This window comes from Elgaria multicarinata, chromosome 8 (assembly GCF_023053635.1).
Source record: "Elgaria multicarinata webbii isolate HBS135686 ecotype San Diego chromosome 8, rElgMul1.1.pri, whole genome shotgun sequence".
Taxonomy (NCBI): Eukaryota; Metazoa; Chordata; class Lepidosauria; order Squamata; family Anguidae; genus Elgaria; species Elgaria multicarinata.
Window position 1 is genome coordinate 57229557 of NC_086178.1, and position 14986 is coordinate 57244542.

The 14986-nt window shown below is 43.3% G+C and overlaps 1 protein-coding gene across 8 annotated transcripts in view; it reads right to left on the reverse strand.

Moving 5' to 3' along the window:
- The window catches only part of BTRC (beta-transducin repeat containing E3 ubiquitin protein ligase), a 158885-nt gene extending 150923 nt beyond the window's left edge, over positions 1 to 7962 (reverse strand). For all 8 annotated transcript variants that reach the window (XM_063132535.1, XM_063132530.1, XM_063132537.1 and 5 more), the window contains exon 1: positions 7572 to 7962. In XM_063132535.1, coding sequence (XP_062988605.1) covers positions 7572 to 7619 — 48 coding nt within the window. In that variant the 5' untranslated portion in view covers positions 7620 to 7962. The remainder of the gene's footprint in view (positions 1 to 7571) is intronic.
- Positions 7963 to 14986: the final 7024 nt, after the last annotated feature.

A 14986-nucleotide genomic window follows, 5' to 3' on the forward strand; every position in this document is an offset into this window, starting at 1 on the left:
TTACATGCACTTTGAACTGTTAAAAGGGAATTTGGGAGGACAAGGCAGAATGATGTAAAATTTGAATCCGACTAGTAAAATGCATGATCAGATAGCTATAAAACGAGTATGTTGGGATTAATGTGAGTTGAACAGAGAATATACGTAAAAACTGGCTTTAGTGCACTTTCACTAATCATTGTAGGAAATGTGCACATATTAAAAGGATGGAACTGTATGCACTGTTCAGTCAATATGAAAGTTATGCAACTCATATTGGACCATGTGATTATACACACTGAAGTGATAGCTCCAAGAGGAAAATATAGATACTGATGTTAAATATGTAAAGTGTGGAACAACCTGTTGATGGTCCAATATTTTACATATTCCCAGACATCATCCAGAGTCTATGCATATTGAGCAATATGCAAAATCCCTGGTTGTACACATTTGTGTACAATTCTTCAGTGTTTAATAAATGTGCACAAAGGCCATTTTTAAAAATACATCTTCTCTGTTCAATTCACATTAAAGCACAGCAGTTTAAAATTGTAGGCCAAATTAACCTTTGCTAGCTATCAGCCCTTGCACCAGAAACGCCAGCTTCCCTTTCTTCAACTCACAAAAATATCCTGCTATTGAAGAAACGCAAATCCCGAAATTATTGTAAACCTACAAGGCTGCATTTTACATAATCCAGCACTGAGAAACTCTTCAAATGGGATTTTCTTCACTGAAAAGATAAGGAACAAAGTACTGTCTTATCTAAAGTGCTTCAGATAGGACGTTGGTCTACAATTATGGCTGAAGCTTATGTGCACACATTTGCTAGTGAACCCTTTGCAACAACAAACGTCACCAGTCTACAGAATGCCTAGATGAACTTATTATTTATACCAATGAACTACAGCCATGCAATCAATTTGGGTGTATGTGTGTATGTGTGATTTGGGGAGCAGCAGGGCTCATGTGGACCCAGGTTGTTGAATGGCCATGAGACATTGGAACCTTAATCCTGAAAGGCCAAAAATAACCTTTTTGGAGGCCAATTTACTATGTTTAATCTGCGTAATAAGGGACAGCAACACTTCTCTGCAAGAGAAGTACTCTTTTTCTATCTATGCTTAGTAATTTCTGTACAAGTTCTTTGTAGAGCTATTTCAAACAAATGATGCCCTTGGTCATTGTTATTTTCTATAGTGTACCATCATCGACTGTGCTAAGATTCTAAAAGAAGTTCATTCACACTGACTAAGTTCACCCTGTTGGTTAGTAGTTTTATTACTACAATAGACTGTGGCTGGGATGTTTTCAGGAGGTCATATATTCCCAAGAGTAGTATCACTTTTACAAAAGACTGGAACTAAACCCATTCTATGAGAGTTAACGCCCAGAAGGTACAAGAACATTTGTGAATCTCTGCATGCAATGGGAAGGGACAAAGTTACAGTTATTGTGTGTTATAAGAAATCACGACAACAGCAAATTCTGTTCTCTACACTATGGAAGAGAATCTTCAGCCAATGACACATTGGTGGAAGTGATTGTTCTACCTGAGTGGCCAAGGGCATCTGTTCTATCTGCCCAGAAAAGAACCACTGTCATTATTTCTGTCTGCAGGGCTCTCCCTTTGTGTAACAAAGTATAGAGGATCCTATGGTTATTTGACCAATAATGCATCTGTTGCATTAATGGATCTGTGCCCTGTACTTGGAACTCAGAGAAAATTTAGTCATTTTGGCATTGGATTTGGTTGTAAACAAGTAAAAATCAGCATACCCCACTGGAAGGAGAGTAGCTGGAAACCCTTTTGCTTGAGGAGCCCATTCACCCAGGTCTAACGTCTTCCAATTCAGTTAATCCTGCAGAGGTTTCTGCAAGCCCCAAACAAATTCCACTGCAATGCATAAGAGATTTTCTTCTGCTCAAGGGAGAACACAGCATACCCCCACTTGCATGGTTCTGGATTCCTGGAAGGCAAGTCTGGCTACCCTCAGCTAAACAACTGATCAGATTATCCATGTCCTCGATGGACCACAAGCTTGAGACTCTTGTATTGGTGAGGTTTGAGGACTTGTTTCCCAGGAGTCCACATGCAGACAACAGAATGTTACCTTATTTCTCCAAGGACACTTGCATCCTCTTTGGGGCTGAGCCCAAAAGTACTTCCAGATATGTAAACCTCTGTGAGAGGGAAAGAACTTTGTCTCTTAGAAAGGAATCAGTTCAATAGACTAGTCAAGGTATTCCTATGTGGACAAAAAGAATTCTTTTTTTTAATTTGTGTTGTCTCTTTTTGCAGGGGGAGGGCATTAGAGAAGGCTCTCTTTTTATCTGTTGTTTTTATACTGTAGTTTTTATGTTTCTGATGGTTTTTTAAATTTTGTATACTTTTTAATGTTTACCATTTTTAACTGTTGCAAACAGCCCACAGAGCTTTGGCTATGGGGCAGTATATAAATATAATAAATAAATAAATAAAACTTTGCTTTGAACAGGACTGAGTAAGAAATTCACCAAAGAGCTTTGAAATGAATCTCTTGTCAACACCCCGGTGTTTTAACCACAACTTCTTATAGACTACAAGCCCAGATACAATAATCTTTGCAAGAATTGCAAGAGATTCTTAGAGTAGTCTGCTCCTGAATTCTGCTTCCCTGGCTGACCTGTTGAGTCCTCCTTTCCTAAGATGTTTGGCACCTGAAGGAGCTTTAGAGAGTAAACATCAAGCACATTAGCTCTTGCCAAGATGGAATTGGCTGTGGTCACCCTGACAAATATGCGAATACCTCATTCTGCACAAAATGGGTTTGTTCTTCCTTTCTCTAGAATTTACTAGAAATTCGTCACTACCTTTAGGTACCAACACAAATATTAGTGCAGCCTCTGGGGTATCAACTGTAATTTTTAGGCCATGATATCAGAGGGAAGCATGTAGATTTCTTTGGACTTAATTGCTGGGTCCTCTGAGCATAGCTGGATTATCCCACCTCTTCTGAAGAATATCACTGAAAACCCTGGGTAGCCCTGGAAAACACCTCAGGTTATCCCCAGGGGTTGATATCAGCATTAGTGTCCTGAGGGTCACCAGGAACAGAATTCCTCAATTGAATTAAATGAACCACTTTGGATAGGATGTTGACAGGGAAGCAGTCAGAAACAAACTTCAAAGTGATCTTGATAGGCTGGAGCACTGGGCTAAAAACAACAGAATGAAATTTAATAGGGATAAATGCCAAGTTCTACATCTAAGAAAAAGAAACCAAATGCAGTTACAACATGGGGGATACTTGGCTCAGCAATACTACAAATGAGAAGGATCTTGGAATTGTTGTAGATCACAAGCTGAATATGAGCCAACAGTGTGATGCGGCTGCAAGAAAAGGAAATACTACTTTAGGATGCATTAATAAAAGTATAGCTTCCAAATCGTGCGAGATACAGGTTTCCCTCTATCCGGCACTGGTTAGGCCTCATCTTGAGTATTGCATCCAGTTCTGGGCACCACACTTCAAGAAGGATGCAGACAAGCTGGAACATGTTCAGAGGAGGGCAACAAGGATAGACAGGGGTCTGGAAACAAAGCCCTATGAGGAGGGACTGAAAGAACTGGGCATGTTTAGAAAGGAGAAGAGAAGATTAAGGGGAGACATGACAGCACTCTTCAAATACTTGAAAGGTTGTCACACAAAGGAGGGCCAGGAACTCTTCTCGATCACCCTAGAGTGCAGGACATGGAATACTGGGCTCAGGTTACAGGAAGCCAGATTCCGGCTGGACATCAGGAAAAACTTCCTGACTGTTAGAACAGTACGACAGTGGAACCAATTACCTAGGGAGGTGGTGGGCTCTCCCACACTATAGGCGTTCAAGAGGCAGCTGGACAATCATCTATCAGGGATACTTTAAGGTGGATTCCTGCATTTAGCAGGGGGTTGGACTCAATGGACTTATAGGCCCCTTCCAACTCTACTATTCTATGATTTGAATAGCCAATGCCGTGAGGAGGTCAAAGGAGAGGGCAAGGAGAACATCCCTTTCAGGTAGCTCCCTTTCCTCCCTCCCAATTCTCAGCGAGACTCTTCTGCATCTTGATTGCAGAAGCGAACTCAAGGGGGAGGGGTTTTCATCAGATCTACAGTTGAGGGTGGTTAGTAGGAAAGGGTTTATTTGACCACCAAAGAAAGCTCAAGCATTTATGTTCCCAGAGCCCTAAGGGGCTGTGTGGGAGTACGCTGAGGAGAAGTGGGGACTGGCAGGGGAAAACAGTAAGAGCACTCCCTACACACACATTCCAGCTGGATGCCTCTATTTGTGGTCCAGACAAGGGCTGGCTGAGATAATTTCATGGATATGCCACCATTGCACTTTCCATATTGCCTGGATTATGATCAGGAGCATGAGCTAAAAGAAGAGCTGGTCTCCAAATTTGGAGGAATATGCTCCCTTCCCACACTTGCTTGGTCTGGATAGTTAGCAAAGGTGGTCACAGCATCTTTGACTGCTGATTTTCTGTTCCATCAATGGAATACCATTGGCGCATTTCTTCCTCAATAACAGGAGGTAAATAGGGGTAGGGTGGGTGGGAAGGGTCAAGGGCTCCCCAGTCACCACTTTTTGTGTTCATAGGCATTCAGCAGGAGCAGGAGAAAGAAAATAATCATCCTCCACTTAGATAGAAGTATTAGGATAAGGAGAAAAGGAAAAGACTGTTGTTTGTGGGGAAGGAGGAAAACACCGGCAGTGCTCCCAGCTAGAACTGGGGAAGAGCAAAGACAGCCTTCTCTTTTGTCGCAGGGAGAACTGGGGAACTGAAACTAAGCAGGTTCTCCCCTCCAGATGGGAAATCAAGTTCTGCTATCCCAGCTTTCTGTTGGAGGAGCTAATCCTTTGCAGCCTGCTGAACTAGTAGTGCTTTTACCAATCATTATTGTCAGCAAATGTTAACAACAGACTCTGGGTGGAATCAGGCAACAAGCAACCACATCATAGCCCCTTTAAATCCAATCACTTGAACACTATTCCACTGGTGAAGCCTACCATGTGTGGCTGCACACAACACAGAACTGCAGTGGTGGCATGGCATGGATCAGAGAGATTTTGTGATGAACAAGCAAATGCTTCCATGTCAAGGGCCAAATTATGTGTGGAGAATACATTTGTTAACTTACTTTAATGTTAATTAGGTTAACTTTTGTTTTATCACTACATTGATCAACTATTGTCAACTAACGAGAAAGTATTTAAAGTTTTAATTTTTAGAGTAGACAAAGGACATAGAAAATTATAGTGATTGCAGAAACTCCAGTTCCTCCAAGAAGTTTTGTAACATACTGTCATATCACATGGAGGTCCCTCCTTCCCACAGGGAATTGATTCAGTGGGCACCTGTGAACTGTGCCATTGCTTTATATAAAAACATTCTTGTACCTAGGGCTTAGAATTTCAGAATGTTTGCAGAGTTTCTTCCCCATAAGAGAAAAGAAATATTTCACTGAGGAACAGATATGCACAAAATGTTTCCTGGTCTATCTATGATGGAAGCTGCTGATATCCTGTGCCTCACCCTTACAGTGTCTACCTAAGTATTAGGTAGAGTGGCCCTACAGATGCTGTTTGTGTGGGGCAAGCAATCATTCAGCTGAAAGGGAGACATTTCAGTTCTACCTGGAATCGATGGTTTGCACACAATTGTGAGAGAGACCACATACACACTCTAGCCATATGGTGTCAGCCACAGAGCAACAGAATATGCATGCTTTGCATTCACCGCACAAAGATTTTACAATATGTGCACATGTACTAGACTACTGAGCACTTCTGAAGGTGCCACATGCTCCTGAGGTTTATCTCAGGAGCACTTGCATTTGTTGTAGCACTCATCCTCTGGAAAATTTTACCAGTTGGCATTAGACAGGCTTCCTCAGCTCTGGCATTCAGACATCTTCTTAAAACACTTTACACAGGCTTTCCTGAAGTGTCACCCCACCAGCTTCGGTTTGTAGCACACAGTAGAGTGTGTGGATTTATTGCTGATTAATTTGTATTCTGTTTTTATTATTATATTTATTGTTGTTTTATGCCATTGTATTTTATGTTTACCACTATATCTTTGTGGAAAGTGGTACATAAACATGAATACTAACTAAATTCCCCAAATAAATTCCCCATGTGGTGTCTTTTTACTATGTGTGCACTATGACAGTACACACATGCATATTAACAGCAAAAATGGCTTAGCTGGAACTTTTCCTAGTTTTCCATCGTCACTGTTGTAACCTGGCAAATCAGAAAAACTCCAGCTAGCTACCATCCCCATGATCTTTGTCAGTCTGATGACTTCATACTTCTTTCCTAACTCCTGTGTCACTGTTTCTATTCAGAGATGGCTGCAGCAACATGACATGGCCAGGATGACAATTTAGGCCATGTGGCTTAACTGGGGTTGGATAGGGTTGAAGATCTCTGGAAAGACACCCTGGTCACGTAGAGTGAAAGAGGCTCTCACGGCTGCCTTTGCGATCAGAAGACACCATGATGAAATAAGGGAATATATCATTTTACGCAAGGAAATTCTTTACTGTATAGAATAGTTGGCACTAAGTGCAGTCAAATAATGAGTAGTCACTAAGTCTAAACCTATCAGCCTTAAGATTGTATTTATGGTCATCCTTCAATTGACCAGGGTGGCAACAGTTAGATTGAAATCCCTCCCATAGAAAGTCTCCACCTCTAATGCAGCACAACTTTTCAAATACTCTGTAGTACCCAATAGATCTCCAATCAGTTTTTGCAGATCTCAGCATTCTGCCTTCATAACAAAAAGCCTTTATTTTGGGAATTGCAAGTATTTCAGGATCCTTCTCACTATGTCCCACCAACCCACTGTATACTACTCTGACCCCAAGAAATGACCAGCATCCTTCAAGAATAAGCCAATACCACTGTTAACTTTTCTAGCAAGCCCCACTTTTATAACAAAACAAACACCACCGCCCACCTTCCACACAAGCCTCTTTAATGCTATTTAGGTGTCTACCTACACTACCACTCCTCTCAAAAATGCCAGTCTTTCCTAAATCTCGTCACCTCTTCCATCTGTCCCTCTATTTAGGCCTTCTTCAGCCTTCCTTCGGTGTGCTCCCAAGCACCCAAATCGTTCTGCTTCTTCTCAAAAGCCCAGCCTTCCAGCCACCATCCCCATCATAAAGGCGCACACCAGAGGTACCAAATCCCTTGTTTTAAAAGACATCCCCTCTTTCTAAATCAAACCCACTATAACAGAGGAGCATACTTTTAAGGCTCCTGAAACAACCGGCTTGGAAATGTAGGGCTTACCTACCCTGCTTTCCTCCCCACACCGCAGGACCTTCAGCTCTCAAAACCAATTCCTCCCAGTTATCTAAACTCATCTCGCAGATACCCTAGGGCTGCCAGCGGGGACCTGCTATCCCACGGTCTCTCCCTCTCGCCACAGCGTCCCTCTCCGTAATTCTCCCTCCCCTCCTCCTCCTCCCACCACAACAGCCATCGCCAACTCTCCCCCCGCCCCACTCCAGCCGTCCCGTCGCAACTCGTTCCCTCCTCACCATGAACTTGAGGGCCTTCTCCTGCACCACCGCCTCGGCGGGGTCCATAGCCCCCCCGCTCCGCCTCTGCTGCGGCTGCTGTTCCCCCGCCAGCTCCGGGCCTCAGCCGGGGCCTAGGCCACCCCCCACACTCTCTCTCTCTCTCCCTCTCTCTCCCTCAGTGCAAGGCCGCAGCCAGCGCAGAGTCAGACAGGAAACCTTCGTTTTCCTCCGGCTCAGGTAAATGGGAAATGTAGTCCCCAGCCGTTCTCCCGAGAAGTGTCCAAGAGGACATAGCGGACTACAATTCCCAATAAACCCCGCGAAAGGGGAGACGCTGCGCCCGTCGCCTCTCGTCAAGCGGCGCGAGTAGGGGCTGATGGAAAGCGGCAATATGTTCGAAAAGGTTGAAGCAGAGCTAGACGAAGGGGAGGGGGAGCCGGGTTTCACGCCGGCTCTTCGTGTCTTGAGGGAGAAAGGACTGATGGATGTTGTAGTTTCCAACGGCGCTGCCCTGGGCTAGTTCGTTTAAGGCAAAGCAGGGAATAGTCCCTGCAGCTGATAGTAGGGGAGTGTAAATTCCAACTTGTAGCCCGCTATCAAAAAGAATATCTCCACTTATTCAGACCTTGCCATGTTTTTAGATGTGGAAGCTTGCAGGTTTCTGGATCATATGCGTATGTATGTAGTAACTTTGGAAATGCAGGCGCTCATTAAGGTAGTCCCCGTTGCCACGCCCCCAAGGAGAGTCCCAAAACGCAGGCAGCAGCGTTGATCCATATCAACAAACCAGTTCTGGTAGTTTTCATCTCTGTCAGGAGCAGGTCTTTTGTAAAGCTAATGGGGAAATCATCCCTCCCGTGCACCCCAGCATCTGTGAAGCTGCTAACTTAGAGGGAACAGGGAATTTGGTGTGACATCACCAGATGACATCAGCGTCCCTGCAAATAAAAAGTGCTAGTGTTGCATCCCTGTGAGTCCTGGCTTCACAACAGTGCCACATGTAGTCATACTGGTGTCAGAGCCTGAGGTCAGCACCTTCTGACAGCTGCTGAGGCTCCAGGACCTCAAGAGGGGCTCCTAGCATCAACCCATGAATAACTGCTACTACCAAGCAGCATGCCCACCACTGTTTGCAGAAGGGCCCCCTGAGAGATGTGGCTCCTCTCATATGGAGATCCTCTGTATTGTGGCACTGCCTGCAGTGACATAAGAAAAGCCCTGCTGGATTAAACCAAAGGCCTATCTAGTCCAGCATGGACTAGATAGGCCTTTGGTTTAATTCAAACCAAAGATGGCTATGGCAAAGATGCCTATGGGAAGCCCACAAGCATAGGGTGACCATATGACAAGGAGGACAGGGCTCCTGTATCTTTAACAGTTGTATTGAAAAGGAAATTTCAGCAGGTGTCATTTGTATATATGGAGAACCTGGTGAAATTCCCTCTTCATCACAACAATTAAAGCTGCAGGTGCCCTGCCCTCTTTTAAATCTGGTCACAGTGTAGCTGCAGTATAGCTCCTGCAGCTTTAACTGTTGTGATGAAGAGGAAAATTCACCAGGTGTGACATGCATACAAATAACACCTGCTGAAATTCCCTTTTCTATGCAACTGTTAAAGATACAGGAGTCCTGTCCTCCTTTTCATATGGTCACCCTACACAAGCAGGACATGCATGCAATGACACTTTCCCACTCATGTTCCCCAATACTGAAGGTAATATATAGCCATCATGACTAGTAGCCATTTGATAGCTTTATCCTCTGAAGATGCAATAGCAACATCTCCCACTCCCTTCCACCAAAGCAGACAAGTGGCAGTGTAGCCCTCTCTACTCACCTGTCCTCTGAATAGTAGTGCAGACCTAGCACTACCACCTAGAGAGTGTGGAGGTGGCTGCTCCCTCTGCAGGTAGGCAAGCAAGCAAAGAAGAGTTGGTGGCAAGCAGCAGTCTCTGCCACCACTCACCATCCTCATCTATTCCTTCCAGCACCCTCACCTGCTTGGTCACTCTTTCCCTCTGAGCAATACGGCAGAGAGGATTGGGGCCTGCTGCTCCAAATCCCAAGTATTGCACCGTCAGCGCGTGAGCAGAGATTATACTGTTAGTTTTACCCTACCCAGTGCCTGTTTACCCTACCCTGTGCCTGTTTGCATTCTCTTCCCCTCTTTATTGTTTTATTATGATTTTATTAGAATGTAAGCCTATGCGGCAGGGTCTTGCTATTTACTGTTTTACTCTGTACAGCACCATGTACATTGATGGTGCTATATAAATAAATAAATAAATAAATAAATAATAATGGCTCCTTTTAGGCCATTTGGACAAATAAGCAGCAGAGGCAGTTGCAAGGAGCAGCAGTCACCATATCTGCTCACTAGCTCTCTCCCTTTGGGTGGCATGACAGAGAACATCAGGCCTGCTGTGCCTTTCATATTGAGAGAAGAGATAGCTGCTGATGTTCCTTGCAGCCACCTCTGCTGTTGGTCCCCTGCTCTTGCCTTCTCTGACTTTCTCTACACTTCTGGGTGGTACAGCTGGGAAGGTTTGGTCTGCTGCAGAAGCAAGGAGAGTAGTGGGGAGATGGGGGCCCACCAAGAGCTTGTTGCTGGTGGCGGGGGAGTCTGGAACTTCTCTTGAGGGATGTCATATTATTGAAAGGCAGCTTTATAAATAAGTGCATGGAAGTCTAGTCCACAAAAATGTTTAGTCTGCCTGTGCCCATGTGCTCATTTGTGACACACATTTGTGACACACTGGGACAACACATAACAATTAATTGAGAGCTGGCATAGGGCTTAAGAGCATGACTGCATCACTCTTTGCATCCTCCTCACCCCTTCCCATATATGGGATTGTTTTGCTGCCAGCCACCACCACCCTACCCCATTGGAAGCCCTTCCACTAGTAGAGAGAGTATTCGAGGGAGAGCTGAGTTCACCTAACTGTTCAACATGACTAGATTGGGCCCTAGGAGTGTGAGCTGAGAAGCCCTTGGGTCAAAACTCAGCCATGAACTCACTAAGGAGCCCCAGACAAGCCCTTGCCTCTTAGCCTCAATTTTCCATCTGTATAACAGAAATAATAATACTGACCTACCTTACTGGTTACTAGTTAGTATAAACTTAATTGCATAAGGTATATGAGGCATTTTGAATACTAAGAAATTGCTATGTAAAGATACTGTGATTTTAAAAACAACAGAGAAGGTTTTCTTATTATTAATCTGCATTTTCACACTTTACCCTAAGGAGGGAAACATACATTTTCCAGATCAAAAACGTGCATTTTTCCCTATTAAAAATAAGAGAGGCTCGCATTCAGGAAAGCAAATGAGGCAAACTGAGCTTTGAGGAGAAATATGGAGAACCTCAGTGAGATTGAATATTGGATGTTCTCCCAGCCCTGCTTATGACATATACACTACAGAAAAACTTTGACTGCCCTCTTCTTCTCAAGGTCCTATTAAGAATTTCAGGCCCTAGGTAGGAACACCTGCTGCTTCCCCAGAGAAGTGGAATATCTGTCACGTTGTCTAGAAGCAGCTGTCTGGCCAGGATAGATTCAAGTATTCCCCCCACCTCCCAACTGCAGGTTGCTAAAATGGAAAACTGTATAGGCCTGTTGGGCCTTATTGTCACCCAATGTGAGCTGAGGGTTGTATCCAAAGTTGTCATCCCACCAGTGAGAGGGAACCACTGGTAGAAGGGATTTACCTGAAAACCTCATTCTTCCAGGAAGCCTTCCCCTATTGGCCAGCTGCAGTTTACTGCATTTTTGTTTCTTTTAAAAACATATGTTTAATAGTGTTTTTATTCTGTTTTTATCATTTTATTCAATTTGTCCACTGCTTAAAAATTCCAGAATGGGGAGCGGTATATGAATATGTAAATAAAATAAATAAATAAATATTTACCCCTTCCCCCTGCGGATCTCCTCCCTCTGCTCCCAGATCTGCTCAGGAAGGTTGTGGGATCCTCCAGAGCAGGTTTGGGGCATGCCTGGAGAAGATGGGGAAGTCCTGTCACAGGAAGATTGGATTCAACTTTGAGAGTACATTGTACAACAGACTCAATGCTCCCCAGCTCTTTTGCATTGCAGGGGATGTTCCACAGCGATAGGGAAGCTATTTTTCATGTTAAGGTGTTCCCCATTACTGATCTTCTCACTGAGGAACTCCGCAAAAGCTCCAAAGAATCCCAAGGTTCTAGGGAAATGGTTTTAAAACCACTGCACTAGTATATAGGGTGAGTATTATTTCTAACTGTGGTTTTGTTAATTCTTTTCTTTTAATGTGTCAATTACCTATTGTGTGCATTTTATATAGCCATGTGAAACCTGAACTGGTTGGTTTAGCCCAGCAGGGGTGGAGATCAATCAGGGGAGAGCTAGGAGGAAGAGAGTCAGTTTATTCTGCTCGGTAGCTGAATTATAATTATGGGCTCTTATCACCTTGTATAATGCCTATGACCTTCAAGCTGCAATATGTAAGTTGCCAGTTGCTGTTGCCCTGTTATTTGGAACTAATTTGAAATTAAGGGGAATAACTGATGTGTCTGGCACCTTGGTAAATCAGAGGAACATTTGGACTGGCTGACTCCTAAGTTTGCAAGTGAGAGTTGCATCTTTCTATTGGACAAATAGGGACTGTTGTTGCATTATTGTTCCTATGTTAATAGATGGCTTGTGTATTAAGCTCTAGTAGGCAATGTGGGCAATTGCAGTAATGTTTTATGTGTGCTTCTAACTAAAGAATGTTTGTTCAGTTCAAATCATTGCAAGTTTTAATCCAGCTAAGCCCCATAAGAGACCCACACAGGCAGAGGTTACACATGCGCAGAGGCCTTTAAACACCGGGAATCTTTCTAGATGGCTTCATTATAAACATATGGTTAATTTATCCATTCATTTTTCAATCATCTGTACAACTCAAGAGAAGACTATATTTTAGTGCTGAAAGAAAAGGTGACCCTTGCACCTCTACGATTATCCCAGGAGAAACCCACATAATGTCATCATCTTGATAATTTTTGCAATAGGATATCACTCAGTGCCTTCAAGACTTTATCAGCCATTGTCATCCCTGGGGTACATTCAATGCTAATAGGCAGTGGCAATAATTAATTCAAAAAGGAACAGTTGCCACTTTATTTTTATGCAAAGACTTGGGAATCAGTAAATAGCTCTTTGGTTAAACAACCTACCGCATGTATTTCTCTACTTCATTTTGCCTTCTGTTTTTACATGTCTGGTCACAGTGATCCTTTTAGAAAATTATAAGATTAACCCTGGATCATTGGGGCTCTTCCATCATTTGAGTTCCTTTGGTATTATTGCCTGAATTATAATATTTTAAATAATAATAAGGATAATTTTAAATTAAATTTGCAGACCTACCATATGCATGCATTCAGACTTATTACCATCCTTACAGGCAGCTCCTTGGATTAATTCTTTCCAGACTGAAATGAGAAATAAAGGGAGTAAAGTGAGGAGGAAGAACTCTATAATAAGATAGTTTCTTGTAATGCTTATAGTGAGGGGGCAGAGTTAATTGGTGTGCATATGTAGTTAGTGCTAAACATAAAATATAGGGCTTTCTGAGTTACAAAGAAGGCAAATTATTTCATAATGTGGGTGATTCGAATAGGTGGGGGAGGGGGGCATGTCACTTCCAATAACAAAATAAAGAAGTAATAGAAAGAAGAAAATGCAAACTAAGGGACAAGTGTAAACCGAATGGGTTAAAAGGAGAAGATTGAATGGCTTCCATGGCAGGGAGTTTATGAAATTATGATGGCGTCAAAATTTAAATAGTATTGTCATGAATAGATAATGGAGGCTGAAAATAAGGAGGTGGCCCAATTTTATTATAGCTGCTTGTATCCTGTTTTTCAATTATAGTACCAACTTTGTACAGCTCTTGCAATCTGATACATTTTGCTTGAGCTTTTACTACTCTACCTCCCAAATCTGCCTGTCCTTGGTAAAATCCAACATAAATCCTACTTTGAGTAGACCCATTGAAATGAACCATGACAAAATTAAGGCCCATTAATTTCAATGGATCTACTCTAAGTAGGACTTACTTTGGACGGTATCCCTTCAGAGCTAATTCAGTGGAGAGGTTAAGCAGTTGAGCTGTAAACCCCAGGAAGTCCCCAGACCCCATTTCAAATGAGCATGTTCAGAGAGCAACGAGGATGATCAGGGATCTGGAAACAAAGCCCTATGAGGAGAGACTGAAAGCTTCATCCCAGGTTCCTGTTTCCCTCGAATTATCCCCTATAGCGCTAAGCTGTCGCTGTTGTTGCTACCGGGCGGCTTGATCCTTTGCATACCAGGAAATGGGTTTAAGGGGGGAAATCATAAAAAATCAACGGATGACCCAATCTGATTCAAATTTGGTATGCTTAAAGCTCTCCTTAATATCTATTACTGTACCAATTTTGATGTCTTTATCTTTAAAGCTTATGCAGATGTAAGCATTTGTTTAATTTTTCTTCAAACCCTGCTCCTGAGCCCCAGTGGCCGCTCGGAAAACAACAAATGATACGCTCGAAAACTAGTAGCAAAATATTGTACTTCTTTTGGTTAAGAAGCGCAATTAAAGCAGGATGCTTGGGAGTACTTCACAATAAAAGCAGATTATAAGCTGGAAAACTTCAGAGTCCTTTGCATGCAATTCAAGGTGCTGGTTTTGACCTATAAAGCCTTACACGGCTTGGGACCACAATACCTGACGGAACGCCTCTCTCGACGTGAATATACCCGGTCACTACATTCAACATCTAAGGTCCTCCTCCGTGTGCCTACTCCAAGAGAGGCTCAGAGTATGGCAATGAGGGACAGGGCCTGTTCAGTGGTTGCCCCCAGACTATGGAACGATCTCCCTGACGAGGCTCGCCTAGCACCAACGGTGCTATCTTTCCAGCGCCAGGTTAAGACTTTCCTCTTTGCCCAGGCATATGGTGGCACATCTTAATCACCATCTTAAAATAAATTTGCAGTGATTGCACAGTATAATGCTGGTGTGATAAAGCTCTGAAAGAACTGGGCATGTGTTGAGAAGAGAAAAACTGAGGGGAGTCATGATAGCACTCTTTAAATACTTGAAAGGTTGCCACACAGAGGAGGGCCAGGATCTCTTCTCGATCACCCCAGAGTGCAGGACACGGAATAATAGGCTCAAGTTACAGGAAGCTAGATTTCAGCTGGACATCAGGAAAAACTTCCTGACTGTAAAAGCAGTATGACAATAGAACCAGTTTCCTAAGGAGGTTTTGGGCTCTCCCACACTAGAGGCATTCAAGAGGCAGCTGGACAACCATCTGTCAGGTATGCTTAAGGTGGATTCCTGTACTGAGCAGGGGATTGGACTCGATGCCCCTTCCAACTCTACTATTCTATGATTCTATGAACTCACTAGGTGG